The sequence below is a fragment of the Falco biarmicus genome, chromosome 2 (genome assembly GCF_023638135.1).
Source record: "Falco biarmicus isolate bFalBia1 chromosome 2, bFalBia1.pri, whole genome shotgun sequence".
In the NCBI taxonomy this organism is placed as follows: Eukaryota; Metazoa; Chordata; class Aves; order Falconiformes; family Falconidae; genus Falco; species Falco biarmicus.
In genome coordinates, this window is record NC_079289.1 from 32,634,597 (window position 1) to 32,659,092 (window position 24,496).

Below are 24,496 nucleotides of genomic sequence, written 5' to 3' on the forward strand. Positions count from 1 at the left end.
TAAAAGTAGTTGGACTTTGTTCAAACATTCAAAAAATCATCTTCGAGCTGCAACTAATCATAGAAGACTTAATTCCTCAAGGAAATTGTCTGGGAAAGTTATAAGCAGACAGAACAGGAATTTATAATGGAAGTTGGATTGCAACCTCGGGCTCTCATCTCTAAAATGTTTACACATGTGAGTATCTCATTGAAGACATACAAGGTCTCAGTGCTGCACCAAGATGTAGACAGATTGTGGGCACCTTTGTGATGCTTTCCTGAAATCTGTGAGGGTTGCAGAAAGGCTCCTTCCCACAGGGAACACGTGTTCAGGTAGTATTGTGGTCTTCAAGGTGTTCTAGCTGATTATCAGTTTTAAAAAATAATACTGTCTTGCTCTTAGAAAAGGCAGAATCCTATTTAATTACATGACAATAGTTTTATAGCGTCTGTATATAGTGTCCGAGAGCCATGGAAGGAGCAAGGGTTGCAAGTCTACCTTTCAGGTACCTGGAGAGACGAGCTGAATGTCTGCATTCCAGGCATAAAAGGAATTAGGCTACAAAAGGCAGGGTTTTCTCAAAGCCACACTGGTCCCCACATTGAGTGAGAATTAGGTAAGCTAGGTCAACAGGGACAGGCAAGATGGAAGGCTGAAATTCAGGAACAGGCAGCAAAAGCTCCTCCTTCTGTGTGACCTTAAATCCTCACTCTTTTCACAAAATGGAGCCAGAAACCCAAGCTTTTCTAGTACCTTAGTGATTAAACGCCACACAGTGAACATGGGAGACTCAAATCTCCTCTCTGCCTGAAGGAGCTAACATTTACATCTCCCACAAGAACTCTCTAATGACTCAGCTATATGATATACTACCTTGGACTCTCACAACTCTCCTCTCGTTAAAGCTCTACTACTCTTTGTGGTATGTTTAAATATTCACTGCAGCAAACACCAAGCCCTGTTTTTCCCCCCATGCCCTGTTGACTGTCTTGTCCAGCGGGCTTCACAGTCAGATTACAGAATTAGCCCATGCCAGTCAAGTCCTGCGAACATTATATTATTCCATGCAAACTGGACCAACTTCAAAGCAGTGATTTCGGACAACTCCAGAAGCTCAGGGACACCTGGGTTCGGAGTCACAGGCGTGCTGCCAGGAGGTGGGAGTGCGAGCAGCTCTCCAGGCGCCGGTGCATGCCAGGCTGCGGGAGGAGAGGGTGCGAACCTGTCCCACTCTCTGTAGGAAAGCGGGAGGCCCAACTTACGGCGCTCTGAAAGCACTCCTGGAAAGGATCCTGCTGATGGGAAAGGGGGAGCAATACCGGCAGTGCCAATCTGTCGGGCTTGTGCGGCCATGAGATGCCTGCCTACCTGCTGTGTACCTGCAGTCTAACAGCCACAGGGACGGGGCATCTCCTGGCAGACACGCACGCATCTAGCGTCTTCAGGGGTCAGACGGTCGTTGCTCCACGATGAGAAGCCAACTGTGGGACTGGGGAGAGCCGGAGCAGCCCTGCCGCGACAGGCGCTGCTGCCTGGCGCTGAGGAGGCCCGGGCGGCCTGCCGCCAGCAGCGAGGGCAGGGTGGTGGGTTTCACCGCAGCTCCCTTCAGTCACTTCGAAATGCTTGTGAACGGCACCGGTTTTGGAGCAGCGCGTTTCCTCTCGACCTCTCATCAGAAACTCCTTCACACGCGCATCCACACAACGCGCATCCACACACACGCACACGCCGCCTGTGGATGCAGATGAACGATTTCACCTGACCCGGCCGCCTGCGGGCGTCGCTCCCCTCGGGCGCCGGCGGCGTCCCCCGCCCGCCACAGCCCCGCCACAGCCCCGCCTCCCCGGCACCGTCTCGCCGCCTCAGTGCGCGCCCGCAGCGGGCTCGCACCTCCCGCCCTGCCGGCGGCCCGCGCCGCGGTGGCAGCACCCGCGGCCTCCCGTCACCGCCCGGTGACACCGCCCCGGGGGCCTTCCCGCCCGGCCGGCTGAGCGGGGAAGAGCGCCTGGGGGGTGCTGGGCGGCGGCCATTTCGGGGCGTGAGGGGAGCCACCCGCGGCGACCCCCGCCGCGGGGAGGGGTCGGGGGCAAGCCGCCGGAGGTACATACAAAGGGGAAGGCGGCCCCCGGGTGAGGCGGCTCCGCTTTCCCCGGGCGGAGGGAAGGAAGGAATGGGCAGGAATATTCTGGACCGAGGGAGGGGAGGAAGGAGAAGGTGATGAATAACTTGAATAAATCTGCAGCGGAGCTGAGGAGAGGGGGAGGGAGGCGGCGGCGGGTCATGTGAGGCACAGTCATGCTGCGGGCCCGAAGAAGAGAGTGGGCACGTGGGGGGGGGCCGCCCGCCATAGCCGCAGCCTTGCCCCCGCCCGGCGCCCCCTCCCCAGCTAGGAGCGCCGCCACGCGGGGACACCCCGCCCTTCCCCCTCCCCGGGCTCGGCGCCGCTCGGCAATTTCCGCCACGCGAACCGAGCCTATTTCCGTCGGCCTCGGCCAGACGGGCTTTATGTCTGCCAGCGGGGCGCGCATGCGCGGCGGCCATCTTACGTTGTCTCTCGCCTGCCCTCCCCTTTGGCGAGCTTTCCCCTCCCCCCTGCAGCTCCGCGCAGCGCCCTCCTCCAGCGCTCCGTGAGGAGACGGGGCCGGGAGGGGGAGAGACCCGCAGCGGCGGGGCAGGCGGGAGAGAGCCGGAGGGAAGAAAGGACGGGGCAGACGCACGCGGGAGGAGGACCGGTCCCAGGCGCGGTTCTGCGGAGGAAGAGCGGGTGCCGCCTGTTATAAAGGGGGAGGAGGCGGAGGGGGAAGGAAGAGCGTGCGGAGCGGAGCCTCCTCCAGAGACAGCCAGACACAGAGGGAGGAGAGAGAGGCTGCCTGGCTGGCTCCCCCTTCCTCCCTCCCTCCTTTTCATGGACTCTCTTGTCGGGCTGCTGCTTTTCTTCCCTCCTTATTCCGTCTCTCTAATACCCAAAATGATTCAGCTCCATGGCTGCCACTGAAGGGGATGTCCCTGCCCGGCTCAGCCTGCCGCTGCCGCCCTCCCGTGCGCCAGTCCTGTACGTATCTGCGTTCTCCTACTATTACTACTACAGCGGTGATGGCGAGGGGCGCCGTCTGCCTCGCCGGGCTGCCCCGAGGGCCCGCCGGCTGCTCTCGCCCCGCCGGGGAGGCGGCGGCCCGGCGGCGGCCGCCGTGGGGTGGGCGGGCTGTGCCGGCTGCCGGCGAGCCGCGGCGGCCGGGCGAGCCGCGGGGAGGAAGGGGCTCGCCCCCGGGGCCGGCCGGCTCCTGCGGGCATTTCCTCCGCCCGCTGCTCGCCCCCCGGGAGAGGCGCAGGCGGGGGGGCGGCCGGGGAGGGGGGTGGTCGTGGAAAGCAAAAGGCGGGGGGGGGGAGAGGGAGGAAGAAAGTGAATGGCGGAGGGTTGAAAGTGTCACATTCAGAGGCGCTAATCTCGAGGCGGCGGAGGACCGGTCCTCGCCCCCTCCCTGTCTCGGAGGGGAGGAGGAGGGGAGGGGGGTGGTTAGCGGCGGTGCTGAGGCGCCTCAGCCCGTGCTCTGCGGGAGCCGGGGGGTGGGGTGGGTGGCTGTGCCTGGTGCCTCTGCCCTGCCGTGAGCGCAAAGCTAACTGTGTGTATGTGTGTCTGTCTGTCTCTCTCCATACCGGGGGATTGCACTCTTAAAATACACCCGATACAATGCACCAGCCTGACTCAGCCGCAGACATTAGTGCTAGGAAGATGGCGCACCCGGCAATGTTTCCTAGAAGGGGCAGCAGCAGTAGCAGCGGCAGCAGCTGCGTTACTGCTCCCACTGCACCAGGTACCGGCGTTGGGAGCGCTGCCCTCTCTGCCGAGGATTATCAGCCGCCTTTGCTGGTCCAGCCGCCGCCTCCATCTCCTGCAGCATCTTCATCAGTGGGTCCACAGCCGACACCCCCTCCTCCACAAAGCCTGAACCTCCTCTCACAGTCTCAGCTCCAGCCGCAGCCTCTTGCACAGAGTGGAGCTCAAATGAAAAAGAAAAGTGGCTTCCAAATTACCAGTGTGACCCCTGCTCAAATATCAGCGAGTATGAGCTCTAATAACAGCATAGCTGAGGATACAGAAAGCTACGATGACCTGGACGAGTCCCACACTGAAGACCTGTCGTCTTCAGAAATCTTGGATGTTTCTTTATCTAGGGCCACTGACTTGGGAGAACCCGAGAGGAGCTCCTCTGAAGAGACTTTAAATAACTTCCAAGAGGCAGAGACTCCTGGGGCTGTTTCTCCAAACCAGCCTCATCTTCCTCAGCAGCATGCTCCTCTGCCTCATCACCCACAGCAGAGTGTTGTGATCAATGGAAGTGTTCACCCCCATCATGTTCACCACCACCACCATCTTCACCACCACCACCATGGACACCATCATCCATCACATCCTGGGGTGGGCAGTGCCCCAGTTTCTGGAGGACCACCACCCAGTCCATCATTTAGAAAACTGTCAACAACTGGAAGCTCTGACAATGTTATATCAACTGCACCAGTTTCTGCTGCATCATCCACTGGTTCCCCGGCATCTGTCGTCTCTAATATCCGCACTACAAGTACTCCTGGCAATTTAGGTGTAAGTCCTGCTACTGGAACTAGTACCTTAAATAATATGGGTGGTGGTAGTTCTAGTGTGGCAAGCAGTGTGCTTGGTACTATAAATTTAAGCAACATCACAAGTACTGGTAATGTAAATGCTTTGTCTGGAACTAGCAGCAGTGTTAATGTGAATATCTTGAGTGGTGTTGGCAATGGTACGAGTGCTTCCTCTAGTGTCATTAACAATGTTACTAATCCAACTGCAGGAATGGCAGTGGGATCAAGCCAGCAGCCGCCTGCATCTGGCACATCAAGGTTTAGGGTTGTAAAATTAGATTCTAGTTCTGAACCTTTCAAAAAAGGTAGATGGACATGCACTGAATTCTATGATAAAGAAAACACTGTTGCAGTTTCAGAAGGAGTAGCAGTAAACAAAGCAGTAGAGACGATAAAACAAAACCCGCTTGAAGTGACTTCTGAAAGGGAGAGCACCAGTGGGAGTTCTGTTAGCAGCAATGTAAGCACACTGAGTCACTATACAGAAAGTGTGGGAAGTGGAGAAATGGGAGCACCTACTGTGGTACAGCAGCAAGCGTTTCAAGGTGTGGGTCCGCAGCAGATGGATTTTAGCAGCGCTGCTCCTCCAGCAATTCCAGCATCTAGTATACCACAGAGTGTTTCTCAATCACAGCTTGCACAAGTCCAGCTGCATTCTCAAGAAGTAAACTATCCACAGCAGAAGCCAGGGGTCCAACCTTCTGCACAGGCCAGTCTAACCACTGTTACTGGGGTTCAGCCAGCCCCAGTTAATATACTAGGTGTATCCCCATCTCTGGGCCACCAGCAACCTGCCATTCAAAGTATGGCTCAACAGCCGCTACCATATTCTCAGCCGGCGCAGCCTGTGCAGACTTTGCCAGTTGTGCAGCAACAGCAGTTGCAGTATGGACAACAGCAACAGCAGCAGCAACAGACAGTTCCTACGCAGATGGCTGCAGGTCATGTTAAGCCGGTGAACCAAAACTCTGTTGCGGGGGCTATGCCAGACTACATTCAACATCAGCAGATCCTTCAGCCTCCAGCCCCTGCCATGCAGCCTGGTTCTACTGGAGTAGGAGCAGGGCAGCCGGTTCCCGTTGCCCAGGCACAGGGCATGCAGCCTTCAGTACAAGCACATCCAGCCACTGCCCCAGCCCAGCCTGTTGCACATGCTCCGGCAGCAATACCAGGTGTAGGTACCAGTGGTCAAATGCTGAATGTTGGGCAGCAAGGAAGCGTAGCTGCTGTGGTGCAGCCACCGTCTGCTGCAAACCAAATTCCACCTCCAGTTATGCCGTCAACGGCTGCTCCTCCATCTTCACAAGTAGTGCAGCCTGTGCAGACAGGAATAATGCAGCAGGGAGTACAGGCTGGTGCTTCAGGCCTTGCTCAGCAAATGGTCATTGCTCAGCAAAACACCTTGTTACCTGTACAGCCACAGGCACAAGGAGTGGAATCTGTAGTCCAAGGGATGACTGGCCAGCAGCTGCCTGCGGTTAGCCCTATACCTTCTGTTCCTGCACCAAGTCAAGCTGGTTCAGCTGTGCCCCCTGGCATACCTTCTGCTTCTATAGGTTTGGGACAGCCACAGAATATAGCACAAGCTTCGGCTGTGCAGAATGGGAATTTGGCTCAAAGTGTTAGTCAGCCTCCCTTGATATCAACAAGTATAGGTATGCCAGTGGCACAGAGTGTGCCACAGCAGATACCGCTAAGCTCTACCCAGTTCCCCACACAATCACTAGCTCAGTCAATTGTAAGCCAAGTTGAAGATGGCAGACGCCCTACGGAACCTTCCCTGGTGGGTTTACCTCAAGCTGCCAGTGGCGAGAGTGGTGTTGGAGCATCAGCTGTTTCAGATGGCGGTAGCAGCAATATGCCATCCTCTGCTTCCCTCTTTCCGCTGAAGGTGCTGCCGTTGACAACACCTCTTGTAGATGGTGAGGATGAGAGGTAAGACTGCCTGTAACCTTATTAAGGGGTAGACTGATACAGTGTGATTTACACTAACTTGCAGGTCTTGTTACAGCCATTCTGTGAATGGAAGTGGTGTGATGTTTTTGTCTAATCAGAAACATTGTTTCTCAGGTCCCGGCACATGTAGGTATTACATGAAAATACTTATTTTTCTCTTGGGATGGTGGGTGGGTTGTATTGATTATGCTCTGAAACTGCTGCATGGGTAAATTGCGTTTAACAATCTGTGACAGTGTGTATATTCCCATTGTATAGAGGAAGACAAAAGGATACTGTGGAATGTGGGTATGCTAGTGGTGATTGTAGTTTAGCTTATTTATTATATTGAAATAATGAATATTTATTCCTAGGTAGATTATTTTTTTCCCACGAGCCTAGACTTCATCCTGCCTCAGCTTCTCTTTTTTGAGGATTGACTTTACTCACTTTGGACTGGTTGCAAGTCTGTGGTGTATGTAGAAGCCTTCTCTTTGATAGCCAAGAGGCGCTTTAGGCAAATGAGTATGGTGGGAAAAGGGAGGTTCAGCAACACTGTTGTGGCTCTTTAAATTGAACTTGGGGCACTTTTGGTCTTGGTGGTTTTACTTCAAAGCATTAATCCATTGTGAGAGCCGTGCAGGCCTGTGGAGGGGTGGTGAGCCTTTGAATCTGGTGCACTGATTCTATGCAGTCAGAATAAGAAACCGCACATGTTCTTCCACCTTCACCTTTTCATATAAATGACCACTGGCTGGTCTTAATAGTAAGAGCATGTGAATAGTCTCATTTCTTTGACGGTGAGTGCAGAAAAGCTGTGTCAGTTGTGAAAGGCCCTTGCATGTGCAGGCTGAAGCAATCCGAACAGCAGTTTCAAAGTGCAGTTGTTTGATACTAATTCTGTGAGGAAATTCCTCACTGTATTGAGGACCTCTTGTGATACATGTTTACAAATGGACAGGAAGACTGTGGTGGTTCTCCCAAAAAACTTCTTGTCTAATAAGAAGCTGACATTAATGGGAGAAGTACCTTTAAATAACCTGCCTTGAGAATGTGGGAGAGGACAGAAAAGAACACTAGAAAAGAAAAACAGACTCAAGTGAGGAGACAGAATAAAGCACTGAACACTTACAAGGTGGAGGAAAATGCCATAGCAATGGGAGGTGAAGTCCTTCTTAAATATCTTCTTGGTGCCATAACTCAAATCAGGAGTAGTATCAGTGGCCAAACTGGAAAAAAAAAAAAAAAATTGTGTTGCTGGGAGAGGCTAGAGTCTCTTCAATATTGAAAATACTACTCTATCAGCAGCCTCTGATTATGTTGATCATGAGGTGTTGACTGCCTTAGTGGCTTTCATCACATCTTTCTAAGATGCCAGAGCGCTATAATGAGTAGCAGCTTGTCTTCCAGGAGTCCTAGAAGACAAGTTCCAACACTGTTTCGTTGTGATTATGTTTTTTGTACGTGAAGGTGGTAGAAGACAGATTAAAGTGTTAAAGCCCACAGTGTCACCATTATGCTACTAGCAGTCAATTTTCTCAGAAATGTTTTCTGGTCCTCCTTCCTTCGATCTTTCTAAACCAGGACACTAATCCTCTTCATGGGTCCTGTTTGTGTTTGGTGGTGTGTGTTGCTTTTTTTTATGTTCGGGTTTTTTTGTTTGTTTTGGGTTTTTTTCCCCATCATCTAAAAAAAGCCCCCTAAGCTTTCAGGGATCCTAGCTGAGTAAGAGAATCATAAACTCATTGATACTCAGTGTTTTGGAAAATGACATCTAGCATGTGACTTTACCCTGATTTTAAGAGCATATGTTAGCTGTTCGTCATGATTGGTAGCTTTTCCAGAATATTTAATTCCCTGAAGGTAACAATAGCCAGAAATACCTTCTTCCTCTGTTATTTGGCTAGCCAAAGATCATATCCTTTCTTCTCCCATGCACGTTGTGTCTTTGTTCAGTCTGTCATCTCCAGGTAGGCTACACTTTTGTTTAGCTGCAGTTGGAAAGTCATTTAGATTCTTTACACAGAGCAGGATATGACTCTCTTAAATGGAGACCAAAAATAATTGCTTTTTGTTTTGCATGGCAGTAGTGGTCAGGTCACTTTTGTGTACAGTTAGATAATTTACAGCAGTACTTGTCCCCATACAGCTGCCTGTAGCATTAAAAACTTTTTGAGATGGCTTCTGTTTCAGCTTCCAGGGGATCTCAGGGCAAGGTATTATTTGTATTGTCATCTTGACTGGAATCTCTTTTGGTCCAGAGCTTAGACCTCATCACTTAATAAAGGCAGTGCAAGATAATGCTGTTACTCCGCTTGCTTCCTCACTTCTCTGCCCATCGGATGTCTCTAGCTAGAGAGAATTTTTTGCCTGCTTGTTAGATTATTCCCCCCTTTACTGAGGTAAAAGGTAGTGTATTGTAACAGTACATAAGCATTTAAGAAGGAGGTATGCTGTAAATATGTGTGTATAAAATCCCTATTTCTCTCTCTTATGCGTACATATACTGCTGCAGATTTGTATCAATACGTCCCAAGTGATTCTAAACCTGGCAAGGGAAAAGGTAGGAGAAAGGAGTAAGTGATGACATAATTGGGCCAGCGAAGAAGCTGTAAAATTCCATTTAGTGTGCCTTTGAAAAAACATCTGACCCATGTAATACCTTGTTTAGATTAACTCCCAGCTTCCGTTAAACCTGTATATAATTGCATTTAAAGACATGCCAGTATCTTTAAGTCTTTAGGCCTGTTCAGTTTTTACAATACCATTTGCAGCTCTTTCTATGCCCTTTATCAGGGCATTGCCTTTTAAATATAGGCAGTGTAGAGTGTGTCGGTGTATCTGCTTTGAAAACTGTAGCCTTTATATCCCCAGTATGAATGATTTTTTGAAAAAAAAACCCAAAAAACAAACCCTTCACTTTGACTTGAAATAAGAGATATTAAAAATGAACTGCTTGGCAGAATGTTGTATGGAAAATTAATTTGCAAACTTAGTTTATTAAGGAGAGGATTCAAATAATACCATTACAGTTTGTGTTTTAAAAAAATCCAAAACAATGACAACAAAAAAAACCCCCAACAACCAAACCCACGTCTAGTTTTTCTGACTAGTCTTTCTTCAGCCTGTTGGGTATGCCGTAGAGGTTTGTATGTCGGTAGATTCATTATCTCTTCTAATATTTCAATGTACTAAAAATGCTGGCAAGTTTTTTGTATGTTAAGTATCTTTTTTTCTTGGGTTGAGTCATGGTGTGGACTTGTTTCAGTGCATGATTCTCATATAGTTTCTTGGATTTGCAGCAGTTATCTTGATTTATTCAGTTTGGTTATTAAATCCTGTCAATTTTAGACATGGTCTTTTGAGCTTAGTATTTCATCCCTAGAACCATAGAAGAGGATTTCTTTTATTTTTATGCTTTTGAAACTTAAGTATGGAAAAATACATATTTGTATTGTGGTGAATTCTTTTGTGTATTTGTACTTACTGTTGCAAAATCCGTTTTACATCTTCCTAGACAATGCCTTATTATGCTGCAGATGCTTGCAATAAGATTTTGTACAGACTTGTATAATTCTTAAACTACCTGTAAAGCGAACACTTAAAGTCAATGTATTTTACAGTATTTATAAGGGCTGTTGTAAGTGAATTTAAAAATAACTTAATCTGAAACATTGTTCACAATTACTCAAAAGCAGATTTTGAGAATGAAAGAGAACTAATAACTGTCTCCGATCTTTGACAGCATTTCCTGTAGAGTTGCTTTTATTCTATTTAGTCTGATGCAAGTTTTTTTCACCTGTATGTGCATTTCATCCAAACAGTGAAGCAAAAGAGAAAGGAGGAAATTGTGATGATAAACACATAAAACTGACATAGAGATTTGAATTATTCTTTATTATCTGACAACCTCATAGTTTTCTTTTTGAAGATAAATTTTTATTAAAAGATCCCTTTACACCTGGACAGAGGTAGACAAATGTTGGAGGAAATATTTTTTTGTTTAGGATGTATGTTTTGACTTGTTATTAAGTCTGTGGAGAGACTGTAAGATTAACGCTGAATGTGAGCACTGAAAAGACTTGTAAACAGCCTTTGAGAATCTCTGATAGTAGTGACTAGCACTAGCTTGTAAAGCAAGTGTACAGTCAGAAAATCGGATGAATTTTAATCATGTATGTAGTTAGGAAGGTTGATCAGGTACAAATGAGATTTTTACAGAAGTAATTGAATACTTATTGAAGATGTTAGGCAGTAGAGAATGAACGTAATAAAGTACAACTGGAAGTTTCAATTAAATGTTATTTTTGATGCAGTAACTATTTTGCATAATTATTTTGTAAGCTGTTCTAGAGTGTATATGGGCTTTCTTACTTGCTGGAAATTTTGCTTCTGTATTTGATGAAAAAGGGAGAAGATACTTCTAGAAGATATTTCACAATGAAGGATTTATGGTGGCTTAGCATAGATTCATGGTAGTGGGTTTTTTTAGCTGCATCCTGGGGGAAGTGGTGGTGTTTTCCATCTTTCAGATTTAAAACTTGCTGCAGAGTCTTGCCACCAATGTGAAAACTGCATAAATTGAGTTCTGGGCAATTGACTGTTAGAAAATTCTCTTCATATCTTTAATTTGGCTATTTATGTAACTTGAAAAAATAGTTACCCTCGGTAGTGGTAAGTCACATGAGTAAAAAGAGAGTGCTTTGGTGAAGAAAATGTGGTTGCTGTTGTGTCGTGCTGACAAGTCCAGCTTCTCATTTCATCTGATGAAATAAAATACCTACAGTTGGCTGAATTGACTTTGTTAGTTCTCTGCTCTGAGTAAAGAACAATGAGGAGTTCAGTCTGCGCCTTGTATGTCTGCTGGCCAGCTGTAGGTGGCAATACCTGTTTGGATGGACCTTTTTTCTCATCTCTTTTTATAGATGTGTTTTCTGCATGCCATGATATGCTTTGAACTAAGGACTGCTGCAGGCTTGGTATTGCATTGTCTTTAAAGACAGGAAGAACCAACAGATATCAGGGGGTTGTAAAAGCAGTAATTTAGCACTTAAGGCAGATTGTTGGAGATACTGAGAAAAGTATCTCTCCAACTGATAAAGTGATTTCCAGAAAATGTTCCTTAGCACTACAGTTTTGGCTGGTCTTTGGAAATTGTCAGTGGATAAGCAGACTAAATCATGTATGTATGTGTGTACAAAAAGAAACAAAAGGTTTTAAAATATTTAATGTTGAAAAGCAATCTATGTTACTGTCTCAGGTTTTGCATTCTTTATGTTACAGGCTAATCTGGAAATTAGAATTATCCCTTCATCAGGCTGTGTATTGGTAGTGAAATGTTTCAGCCTTTACAAATTACTATGTTCTAGATAATGTTACAACATAGTAATGACTGTAACTGTGGTAAACTAGCAAAGTTAAGAGGATGGGAGGGGGAAATAAATACATCACCCCCCACCCCAAAACCAAAAACCACCCCCAAAATATTCATGTATCTTGCTTAAGCGTAAGTAAAAAAGCAAATGGGTAGCACACCTATGCTACAAAAATCCCCTATTATAATGCCGTTCACTTTACAGAGCGTAATGAAATAAATAAGCCTTTTCAGACCTGTCTCTTAAGAGCTTAGGGGGTAGGTCAAGTTGTAAACAGTAGTATTGCTGTAGTCTTCTAGAAGAAACTATGCACATCTGAGTATCAGTGTAATAATAGCAAGTGTATTCTTAGTATGACCTTTTTGGGAATACTTTGTGATCTGGGTTTGCAGTTTGGTGTAGGTGAAATGTTAAAAAAAAAAAAGAAAAGAATATTGTCTTTTGTTTTCATTGATTGAATGCACATATTCGTTTCTGTTCTTGATTAATTTATGAGACTAAAGTGTGCTGTGTGTAATAGGTATTACACTTTTAACAAATAACTGAAAACTTTTTTTTTAAAGTGAGCCTATAACTTTAATTTAGTGCATTTAGGCCACCAAAGGCAATATTGTTAAGCAAAAGCATGCTTTAACAGCATACTAAGTAGGGACTAAGGGTAAGATTATTCAGTAAATTATTTAATGGTAATGATCACCATAAACAAGGAACTAGTTTATTCTCAATGTGATTGTACAGGAAACCATAGCCTAAAGGTAAGATAGAAAGAGCTCTTGAATGACTGGAGATACCACTTTATTTTAGCCTGTTCTAAAGCATTCACAGAGTTACAAATTGCATGATGGAAGTGCAGCTTAATTATGGTATCAAATTGGAGCACCTGATCATCCTTCTGCTTTAATGTCTTGCAAATCTTTTAACTCTTGGTTTGCTTTTGGATTTTGGTTACTAAGATAGTGATGGCGCTACGGTCACTTGTGGTGTGGAAACCCTTATCAGCTCATTTTGTGCCAGCCTTCCAAACACCTGTTACACATTAACAGTGTTTGAAGGCAGGATTTGGTTTGTGGTTGCAGTTACATGTAGAAGTCTCCATCTTCCACTGACACTGGACAGACTTGCCTCAGAGAGGGATTTAGAGATTATAAATGTTTGGCAGGCAGGGACTGTAATGATCCCATACATGCAAATGTCAGAGTATTGCCTGTGATAGTTTAGGTATTTTATCATGGTTGGTTATCTTACGGACTAAATGACTTGCTAGCACCTACTAAATGACGACTTTTGGCTTTGGTGCCATGCAGAGATACTCATCATAGTTCAGAAACAGCATTATGCTTTACTAATTGAACTTTTTCAATTATATGAATTTTTTTACACTTGCAAAGTAAAATCTTGAACACTTTACTGTGATTTTCTCAAATTACTGAAACAAACTTGTTTGCCATTTTCTTTGAGCAAGCAATTTATTTGTTCTTACTTTCTTTAAATTATTTTAGCTTTGTTTTGTACAGCGGAAGTGATGCCTGAATTTTTTTTCTACTCCACAGTCTGAATTACACATGTGGGTCTTGACTTCTTCTAAGTTGTTTTAACCTTTTTTTATGAATTCAGTTATTAAAAAACATTTAAACTGGGCTATATAAGCATAGGAGTGTTTCAAAGTGTTGCTCCATATGTGCTACATATATGAAGTCAAGCTTTCACCACTGTGCTCTGTGTAAAATTCACATGCACCTAGTTAGATAAATTTGGGCGCTTAAGCAAATCCGTGTTGTAATGTGTTTTTTAAATGTTCATGCTTTAAGAGTTTATTGTACTGTTTTTGAGGTGCTTAGTGTTGGTGAAGTTTCATATATTGAGTACCTTTGACAATCAGGACATATGTTTAAGTATTGTAGGCATTCAGGCTTGAAGTTCTTGTCCCAATTTATGTTTCTTCTTGCAGTGCAGGGCTAGTGATGGTCCAGAACAAAGTAACTTCTTTGTTCAGCAGAGAATGTCTACCTAAGCAAACTACCCTTTATAATTAGCCTTCCTTGCTGAGGGTTGTAGATAATGATCTGGAACGAGTACCGGATTTTCAAAGTATATTAGAAGAGCAGAGTAGGAAGTAAAGCAGTTTGAAGTTTTGTTTATTATTGACTAGAAATTTAACTAATTTTTGAAGCTGACTATAATCCTTGAAGAGCAACAAATGCAAGTACCACTGATGGTTTTTTTCTCAAGGAAACTTTCAGAAAACCATGCTTTGTATTTTAATAAAACTTAAGGGGTATCTTGATCATCTGTTCGTCTACTTTTAAACAACCCATTCTTTTGAGTATAGTGGAGGATTATGATTTTATAAATTGCTAAAACAGGCAGAAGGTGGTATTCCATAAGTTTAGACTTAACAGAAAGATATGGGTGGGCCCACAGGCTGTTAAAAAAAAATGTAGACAGAATTTCTAGTAAGGTATAGATTTGATAGCAAATGGAAGTTGGTTGTAGAGTGTTCTATAAACTCCTGCTTGTGTGCTAAACCACTTGGCCAGGCAAATTGTTTGAGCTTGCATGTGATTTTAAGTACTTATCCAACCTCCTGTTTGTATGTCTGTTGGGTTGGTGGCTTTTATTAGGTTGTTTTAATTAGCATGGATATCCACCAGGAACTTATTAGAGCTGTGATGTCTTTGTGTGTAATCAAGATGTGAACTTATCTAGCAGTTACCTGAGTGACAGTATTGAAGTACTGTGCTAAGTATTAGGGACAGTATTCAAAGCTGCTGAATATGTGGATACACATTCAACAATACTTTTGGTGTCTTAATGCATTTAATAATAGCTTTTTTTACTACTGTGTTGCAGTATAGTTCGTAAAGACAAGTTACACAGATAAGGTAATTTCGGCATGCAGTGCTATTAGTGTATGCTTATTTCTGTATCCTCAGTGTTACACTTGGCTCACTCCTGTAAGATCAGAAGGTGCACATCAAATATAAGTGACATCATTTTTTTGCAAACATTGTTGATCTTTTATTTGTAATCCATTGTCTCATGGGTCAATTACAGTCCTAGTTATTGGTAATCAAGTGTTAATCTTCTTTGGTGCTTACATACCTAGTCCTTTTAATTGCATAAAATGTTAGGTTTCTGAATTTAGTGTCTGTTGTGAGTTGCTTGTGCTTGGTTTTAAATTGTTGTAAACAAATGCATGGTATAGAAATAACTTTTAATGTTTTTTTAACAAATTTCCAGCAACTTTGAACTCCCTGTGGAATGTAGAGGGATGAAATCCATGTCAAGACGAGAGAAAACTTAAATGCCTTTTAAGCTTCCTCTGACCTTCATTTCATCCAACTCTGTCACAGTTGTATACAGATGAAAGAGATGACTGGCAGTCATAACTTATATATAAGAAGCTGTAGAAATTGAAGGAATCTGAAACGTAACTATACTAAATTTGTGTTTCTATCTATTTAGTGCTGTTAGAGCTAGTAAGGAAGACTGTGATTAAAAGTAACTCATGTGTGATTGCTTTCACTTATATTGTGGCTGCAATCATGAAAAATTTCTCTTCTTAAAGAAGAGCAAGCAAAAGCTACTCAGGTAGAATCTGAATAGTGAGTGAATTGTTTGACATATATGGCCACTGAGTTGGGATAAGCATAGTAAAAACCAAAACAAACCCACCAAAACCAACTCCTCTAGATTTCCTGGAGCGTTTTCAGCTTGGTAATTTTACTGGATGTATGTGTCAAGGTATCATAATGTGTTTTGTGTACCATGTGAAGAGATGCTGTATTTCTCTGAGGAAGTCTGTCTGTGGACTGTAAATAGTGTTTTAATTCTTCCAGGGTGAGCCTAACAGAAGTGGAATGCTTTAGCTTCCCCTGGGATTTCACGAGGGTTCATGCAGCAATGTTTGCCCTATAGAAAGAAAGACATGTAAAGGGAAGCAGAACAGTTCAGGATGTCTCATGATTGTCGTGTGTGTAAATTTGTGCATGGTGTTAATTGTCATTGTCCTTCAGTGTTCAGGATTCTCAAACTCTGAGCATCTCTGAAATCTGGCAAGGAAGGATTTTGTGGAAAAAATTATTTTATATTCAGTATTATGGTTTGTTTATGTTATAAGCTGTTTAGTGATAATCTTGACCTGGCCTTGACTAGAAATGTCTACTAAATCTCTTGATTAATTTTTTTGGAGATTCTTTGGTCTAAAATTTTGAACGTTGTGTATCTGTATACATGTATATGAGAACATATAAAGCTTAATCCTTCTTTTTTAAAAAACAACAACAAACCCAAGCAACCCTAAACAAACCTGCTGGTGAGAGAACGAGCAGTTGATGTTCTTTACAATTTAATTTCTTGCATTCTTAAAAGACTAAGTGAAAATAAAAGGAACCATGAGTTAATGACTACATTTTTTTTAAAGTACTTGTTAAATAATTTACTGTAGCACTCAAATGAATTAAAGGTATAAATGTACCTCTTTAATATATTGAATGAGGTTATTATGTTAAGAATGGATCAGCATATTGCACTGCCAAGGGTTTCTTTAGTAGGCCTAATATCCTAAATTGAGTGAAATGGCAAGTTACTCATAACTGCTTAGGGACTGGTGCAGGATCTGTATGTGCTTCTGTGGTTTTTTTCTTTCAGAGTTTGTGAGACACTTTCCAATTTTGTAATTACTTATGAAAGAGAGGGGTACCTGAGCACGTTTTTGATTGGAGACAGGGGAGTGAGGAAGAAAGTATGAAATATTTATGATGGTAGTTATGGTCGTCTTCTTTCTTTTTCTGGTCGGGAAAGGGATTTTAATTTTTGAAATGGTATCAGGCATGTGTGTGTTAGAGCCAAGTATATGCAGTTGTTGGCAATACAGGCTGCTCTTATTTATAGGATAGTGGCTAAAAGGCCTAGTTGTGAACTGGGGCTCCACCTTGCTAGTTGCTTTATAACAAAGAACAGAAGAGGTGGTCCTAAAGGACTTGCTGTCTGATGTCTATATACTTTCTGAATTGATTTTAAGACAGTGATACTTTAAAGCAGGCAAAATCTTAAATGTTTTTAATGGTTTATGAAAAAACAGAGCAGCAAAGCAGGTTGGTAATCTGTATATTCCTGTAGAGGTGTAACCTGTTGCTAATGAAGTACACAATCTGTGGAATACGGTTGCATTGAAAACTGAGTCACCATTTTGTCGTGAAAGCATGGGTTAGCCCCTTCTGTAAGGCTTCACTGACTCAGCTCTTGGGATGTATAGATTCTTAGTGCTGCTTGCTTATGCTGGAGCATGGTGAAGTAATTGAGCAGTCTTTTTACTTCATTGGAAATTAACAGGTAAATGCAAGATGATGATTTGCATGAAGACGTTTTCAGCTTCTAGAGAGTACTTGATCTGTGAAAGGAGAGAAATAAATGTTTAACATATAGCAGACAGTTGTGACTAGCAGTAGTTACCTTCACTTTTTCCATTTGCCTTGACCATCAAAGCCCAGTCTCTGGGGCTCTTTAATGTATATATTTACTGTCCAAATACTTAAAATATTTAGAACAGACTTTTTTAGTTACTGGATGAAAGTGTTTTCTCTGAAAGTATCACCAACAGTCTTTCAAAGAATTCTGTAAAATATGTTGAACTTGTGTGAAGTTTTCGTAGGTATTTTCAAATAGAGGGTTGTCTTGATACTTACTGATCTAAAAAGTGTTTAAGAAAGCCATGCAGCCCCCCCCCCCCCCAACATCTCTCCAATTAAAAAGTATTAAGCTTGTTTTTTTAAGATTTATTTTTAAGAGTTCCTTCCTACTTCAACCTCCAAACAAGGTAGACTAATCAATTCTTAATGTTACAGGAACACGTACGCTTTATAAATATATAAAATTTTTTATTTGTATGTTGCAAGAACAAAAAAATAACCAAACCCAAAACACTGGGATATCTTTTTGTTAAATGATAGAGTTAACATATGTTAGATGGAGGATCAAGTCATACCTGTGTAAGATCCCTGCAGTTATCCAAAATCACAAACACCCTTCTTTTCTGTATGTCTTCTATTTTGGCTTTAGAAATACTATAATTCAGTGGATTTACAGGTACTCTTTCGAATTACTTTCTCAAAGTTGCTGTCAGATAACTCTGGAACAGAAGTACTTTGATAGGCACTAGACCTGCTGTCTGTGACTTAAGAGGAAAGTTGATATCTTCTGGATTATGTCTGTAGCCTCTGTGTATGCAGACAAATCTTCCCACGCTTTTGTTACTGTGATCACTAGAACAGTCACACATATTGCATTCATCAAATAATACTGCCGTGTAGCTTTGCACAATTTGGCATAGGCAACTTGGCACTGTGAGGTCTGTGTTCAGAAATGTTGGAGTCAAAGTTTTTGTTTTCTGTAGTAAATTGTGATATGTATATGTAGAGCTTCTGTAAATAAACAATGCCTTTTCTATTAAAAACGTCAACTTTCTTGGATGCCATTCTTAATGTAACTATAATATGAAAAAAATATATTAAAAGATTATCTTCTGTAGTATTTTGTATACTAAATATATGCTCTAAGGTATACATTTATAATGAAGTAAAAATTCTTTTTCCCTGTGCAAAATACTTTGAACATGATGGGTGAACACTGAACGTTTTAATTTTTGCTCATCAGTTGCATTTTTTCAGCCACTGATTTATGTTGTCTGCTTCTAATGAAGAGACAAGATTTAGAAATGAAGCCCTTTCAGAAATCGTGAGGTTGCTGGAAAGATCTGCATTTTGCTTCAGAAATAAGAGTTAAAAGAAGTATGTACCTTGGGTAGACCAATCTGCCTAAAGTGACCACAAAAGAAATGTACCAAATACAATTGACAGGAAAAGGAGGCTTTTTTCCTTTATGAAGGAAGATCCAGCCATGTCTGAACACTAATTATAGTGTCTGTCAGTGAATGTGACTAGTTTCTGTGAGATTGTTCTTAAGTGGTAAAGAAAGTTTGTAACCTTAAAATGGTAAGAAATGGTTTGAAATGCAGTATCTGAGATTTGCATTTTTTTTCTGATGAAGTAGGCATTTTTTATCTCTCAAGTATATTGGTGTTAGTGGGTTGACTTAAGATTGTAGACGTGAAACGTGACAATGAAGACTCTTTGGTTCTGTTTTTTCTGCAAAGGAAATAAAAAGTGTTTGAAACATGGCAATAAACACCTCAAAATGTCAGGATGGCAGCTGTTGACTTGGCAGCTTGATCTTCCTGAAGGACATACTTGTGTTAATTCATCTAATCGGGGAATTGATAAAAATAATAGAAGAAAGAACTGCTGGTGAAGGAAGGTAAATAGAGCTCTGATGTGGAAAACTTGAAAATCCTGAATTGAGCTTTGCATTTTGGAGCAGTTTGCAATGGAGATTCTGAACATTTAGCCTTGTACTTGAAAGGTATCTAGAAACATGTGTGCTTCTCTTACCTTAAGTGTAATTTCTCTCTACTCCCTCTTGATGGCTTATGGCCAGAGGTCCAGTGCCATAGGAAGAAATGACCAGTGGAGAAGCTTTTGGCCAGCTAGAGTGGATTTTGTAGTCAGGCTAGTATGATTGAGTGTTGTGGGGTTGCTGTATATCCTTGGAAGTGACTGGTTTTTGATTGATACTTAACTATTGAGGCCAATACCTTCCAGAATTATTACATAATAGAAGCACTTGGTTAAAGTTAATTGTAGATTTACCAGATTGGCATATTTTATGTGATGCAAATTGCATTTTAAGAATTCCTAGTGTATTTGCTTTTCTTGTTGTGCACTGTTTGTATTGTAGCTTCACTGTGTTGCTCTGCTTATGTACCCAAGTAGAGGCTTCAAAACTTTGTTCTGTTCCTTTCCTGGTAATGTTGGCAAAATGTAACACTTGCAAGACCTAAGTCATGCTGCGTGAACTGATGCGTCCTGGTTTTAAGCCTGGAATGGTGTCTTACAGGTCTGCTTCAGTACTGTGTCCTGTGCTTTTTCCATTTATCCAGTTTGGTTCAGCATTTGCTGTTTGCTTCAGAACTCTCGATGAATGGTAAATGCTTTGATTCAGGAAAATGAGGCTGTCTTTTGGTGAGTCTTTACAACAGAGGCAATGAAAGGGGGTAAGAAAAAGGATGGCATGAGCAATGTAACTAATGATAAGTTTGTGGGCTGTTAATTCCTCGTCAGACTGTGCGAAGACCTCAGTTTGTGTTATTTTCCCTTCTTTGTTCCCTAGAGAGTCACTCTTACTTCAACCGCAAGCTGTTTGTATTGTCCTTGTAGGTTAGGTTTCTTGCTTCCGATGTTTGATGCCAGCAGAGAGTGGAGCTGGTGTTGCGGTCAGTGGCTTTCCTTTTCTCTTCGTGGATACATTCTCAAAGTAGAGTGTCTTATCTGATGATCATTCTTGCCTTCCTAAGGGTTTTCCACTCTTACCCACTATTACTGTGGTGAATTAGTATGTTTGAGTTGCAAATCTGTTGCCAAATGTGCCAAAATGGTCATTTGGCTTTGGTGCGGACAGATAGAAAACCCAGGATGTCCATCGTGTAAATTGTGTGAGTACTTTTAACTTGAGCCTTTGAGGACAAAAAGCTAATGAGTTAAGGCCTGCTGTGTCCTCGGAGCCTGTCCTACAACATCTTGAAATTCAGTTGTGGTGGTGTATTTTTTTTTTAATGACTAAAGATCATCTACAGGGGATTAGAAGGAATTCAGAATGTAATGACAAAGTAATACCTAAAGAGAGAAGCAAATCTCTAAGGCTCAATGGTAAACCTACATCACACTTCTGATGGAGACAATGACTCATAAGGAGCCTAAAGCTATGATAACATAGCCACTTTTTTGTACTTTAAATTATAAATGAGAACTACTTCAGAACAAGATGTGGACCTTGTATGCCCTCAAATAATCTGGGAACAAGAGAACATGGGTAAAATTGCCTTGGCCAATTTTAAGAAATATTTTGTCTGTGGAGCTCATTGCCACAAGATCCTGTAGAGGCCTAGGAATTAGCAGCACTTTAAGGAGAAAAAATGTACATGTGTATATAATGTGTGTGTACATTTTCCTGGTGTTTATATAGGAAATGGTACAGAATTATAATAGTACATGGCAATTAAATGACTTTTGGCTTCAGCTCCTAGGACTACTTTTAGCTAATTCAGGGGAAGCAAGTACATCTTTGAGATGTATCTATTGTAGCTGCTACTTTCACCTTTTTCAGTGATTTTTCATGATAACTTGGTGCTGGCAACTATTGAAGACAGGATACTGCTCTGTACCTTCTTATTCCAAACTAGAAATAAAAAGAATTTTAAGTTGTAGTTTATTTAAACTTTATTGAAAATAGTGGTGAAGTGTGAGGGCAGGAGAGGAAACTGATTGAGTCAAATGGAAAAACAGGTACAGAAGGTGGCCATAGATACCCTTGAGTGTTCATAGAAATGTGAATGATCACAACTGATCCCATGGCTGCTAAAAGCTAGGTGGGATGCAATGACGTGTTACTGAGGAGAGTCGCAATAGTTCAGAGGTTGTTGCACCTTTAAAGTAGGGAAAGGCGTAATGACTGCCCTACTCTTATCAAAGCATGGGTCAGAAATTAAGAAGACCTGTAGGCTGAAGCAAGATATTTACAATTTCATGAACAACAAAAACACTTGCCCACAGTCGATATTTTTTGGGAAGCTGTTCTTGTGCTTGAAAAATGTGTTGGTCAGCATAGCAATGGCTTAAAATAGTGTTTTGGATGCTATAGTGCTGGCATTAGAGCCCCACTGGCAAACATCCAGGAGGCTTGTAAAAGAAGAAGAAGAATGCTTTAAATGTTAAACAAAGCTTCGAAAAGCACCTTCTGATGCTTAAATTCTCCAAAATTTTAAAATTATGTGCCTCTAACAAAATATTTGAGTGAGCTTAAAATCCTGTAAAGATATACAAGATTAGCAACAATTCTTACTGCCAACACAAAGTAATTAAATTGATTGTAGGTGTGCATGGAGAGTAGCTAGCTGTGAAGAACTGCTGAAGTTTTACAGAGTAAAGTGGTAGTGTACCAGTGAGGTAAGAAAAAGCTTCAGCAGTTTTTTTTTCTTGTTTTCCCTGCTTGCATATTTTTCAAATGCTTGGTTCTATGTTGGGATACACTGTAGGCCTTTCTAGGCTAGTTGTACTTTATAAACATATGTTCAGTGGCTATGAGATGGCATTGAAGTATGTTGTTTGTCCTTTTGCAGGATGCTCCAGGTACTGGAGGAGGGATGGCTTTAAGCAGCCTCCTTCCCTGCTCTTCCCAGTGTCATCCTTGGTAGTTACATTCTGACAAAGGGGAGGAAAGATGCCTTCTGTTGAGATAACCCCTCTTAGTGTCTGTGGATAACTCCATTAGCTGTTGCTAATGAATAAATAGGCAAGTAGCAAGCATTTAAAATTTGCCAGGTTCTCAATTTTACTGCTGCCAGCAAAGGACTCTCCCACAAAGATGGGAAATGCTTCCTGTGCTTCCCCTTCCAATTCTGTCAGGTAAATGCTGTTGCCAGAGTTGCTCTGAACTGTCTTCACAGTAAAAAAAGAACAAGACAGTTTGTCTTGATTCATGTCTGTGTGGTCACATTTGCAATCAGGGTGCTAATAGTAATCTTAAAGGATGTTACCAGGACTCTTGAGATCTGGCATAATTTTTTCAAAACATTCCCTCATCACAGTGCTGCTTTTTCAAATGCTTTAAGTAATGTTGAGGAGGATTTTGGCTTTATGCTACTAATAAATTCTGGAGCACATTTTTCAGGACTTCCAGATTTCTAGAGTTGCTGGCATAGAAGATGTTCTGCAGATCAGCAAGCATGACAGAGGTCACTAAACCCTGAAGGAGACAAATAATCTACTTAGGGTTTTTTTTTCCTGACTTTATTTAGAACGTCTAATTTGTAATATATTGAAAATAGTTGTCTTTTCATTAAGTTGTGTTTCTGTTTTAATCCATCCAACAGCAGAATACTGTGTAGAATGTGTATATCTTGTCCAGTCTGTGGAAACAAGTGTTTTGTCTAATGAGTTTGTGCTTGGACAAGACCTGAATATGATCCCTAAAAGAGTACCGTTGTGGGAAGGACTTAAGCCAAAGCCTGGGTTAAGACAAGCCCCAGGTATTGTGTCTGCCTGTTTTGCTCCTCATGATGTGGCTATCAGCTAAATATTAGTGTTGTATTTAAACTACAGCACCTGTTCCAGGAATCCTACTTCAGAAGCTGGAGGAGTCTGCAGACTTTTCAGGGGTTGTGCTTGATGTTTGAAGAGGATGTTTGATTAGATTTTAAACTAGAGTCTGATGTGGATTATACACAAATAATGCAATTATGTTGCAAGTTAGCCGTAAAATGATTAATAAATTTAGGAATGCAGGAAGCCCGTTGATCTTGTTTTGAATGTAAAAAGTTTGTCAAAACGTACTTTTTAAAATTAATAGCAGTTACTAAAGCCAATAAATTACTGTAACATTTTCTAGATATCCAATACAAACTATCAAGTGTTCCCTGTTGGCTGCAGCATCAGGTAGTATTGGAGGGAATTACTACGCTTGGCTTAAAATACAAAATTCAAAACCCAATGTCATATACTTCAAGTCATTTCATGGCGCTTAACTAATGTGTAAGACCAGTTAGCAAATGTGGTTTTGCTTAGTGTTGGTGTCTTTGCATGAATTTCTATACTTAATCCATTTTTTTGTCTATAACCTGTCTTGTTATATAAGTCCAACTAGACTATCTTACCATTGTCTTAATGAAGCACCTTGAATATAAGATTGGAAAGTGCTGCACTAACTAATAAGATTAGCCAAGTGTTTTATTTACACTTTGACTATTGTTCAGGAAATTTATTTCTTCCTTGTGCTGGATAGTCCGTGTTTGAAATTTGCATCATATTATCATCCAGGTGATATTGTAAAATGCAGTGTTTATGGGAACACTAAGGTGATGCATTAATTGTTCAGTTAATTTTTAATACCTTCTCAGAAAATGTGTGCAGAGTTGTTGGGAGTTAGATAAAATACCCATAAAGAAATAATAACCATAATTCTTATTATGTTAGTGCTTACTGTGTGCCACATATTGCTCACTTCTACTGGAAGAGGGACAAACATGAGCATCTTACATTTTTGGAAGATAAACTGCGTGCTAAAGATTGGGGAGGGCGATGCAACCACATGTATGAACTACTTATGTGTAGCTTTAATCTTAACAAAATGTACCTGTTCCTCTCTAATACAACTTTGTTGATATCTCTGTAAAGCATGCTAGGAGAAAAAGGTCTGAAGAAGTTCTTGGCTATTGATCTGTGTCTTTTGAACTTGATCTGTGGCAGCAATTCATATGTTGTTGAGCACTGCAGGGGACAGCAAGGCCTTTGAAGATCAGGAGTAGAAACTTGACTGCAGCAGAAGACTGTGCTAGTGGAAGTTAAGTAGCCAAAACACAGGACAAAGAAGGGGTGCTGGTAGACAAGACTGAAAGGGATATGTTCTTATGAAAGAAATCTTCTGGTAGGGAATGCTTATAAACATTGGTGGGTGAGGAGGGGCAGGTGGGAAGGTAA

At 42.2% G+C, this 24,496-nt stretch overlaps 2 protein-coding genes across 8 annotated transcripts in view; one reads left to right on the top strand and one right to left on the bottom strand.

Annotated features, from left to right (window-relative positions):
- Positions 1-1,034: 1,034 nt before the first annotated feature.
- Positions 1,035-2,523, bottom strand: LOC130144230 (uncharacterized). The gene is made up of 2 exons (XM_056327601.1): positions 1,351-2,523; positions 1,035-1,181 (listed from the first exon to the last, which is right to left on the bottom strand). Exon 1 carries the CDS (start codon positions 2,521-2,523, stop codon positions 1,588-1,590), a length of 936 nt encoding a protein of 311 aa, XP_056183576.1. The 3' UTR covers positions 1,035-1,181; positions 1,351-1,587.
- Positions 2,524-2,565: 42 nt separating this feature from the next.
- The window catches only part of TSC22D1 (TSC22 domain family member 1), a 95,797-nt gene continuing 73,866 nt past the window's right edge, over positions 2,566-24,496 (top strand). For 6 of the 7 annotated variants that reach the window (XR_008820059.1, XR_008820062.1, XR_008820060.1 and 3 more), the window contains exon 1: positions 3,683-6,534. Coding sequence is in view for 1 of the 7 variants with exons in the window: in XM_056327592.1 (XP_056183567.1) it covers positions 3,713-6,534 (2,822 nt within the window). In the remaining 6 variants the exon portion in view is untranslated. Of the gene's footprint in view, positions 3,035-3,679; positions 6,535-24,496 lie in introns of those variants that run through there. The other variant, XM_056327592.1, reaches the window with a different exon arrangement.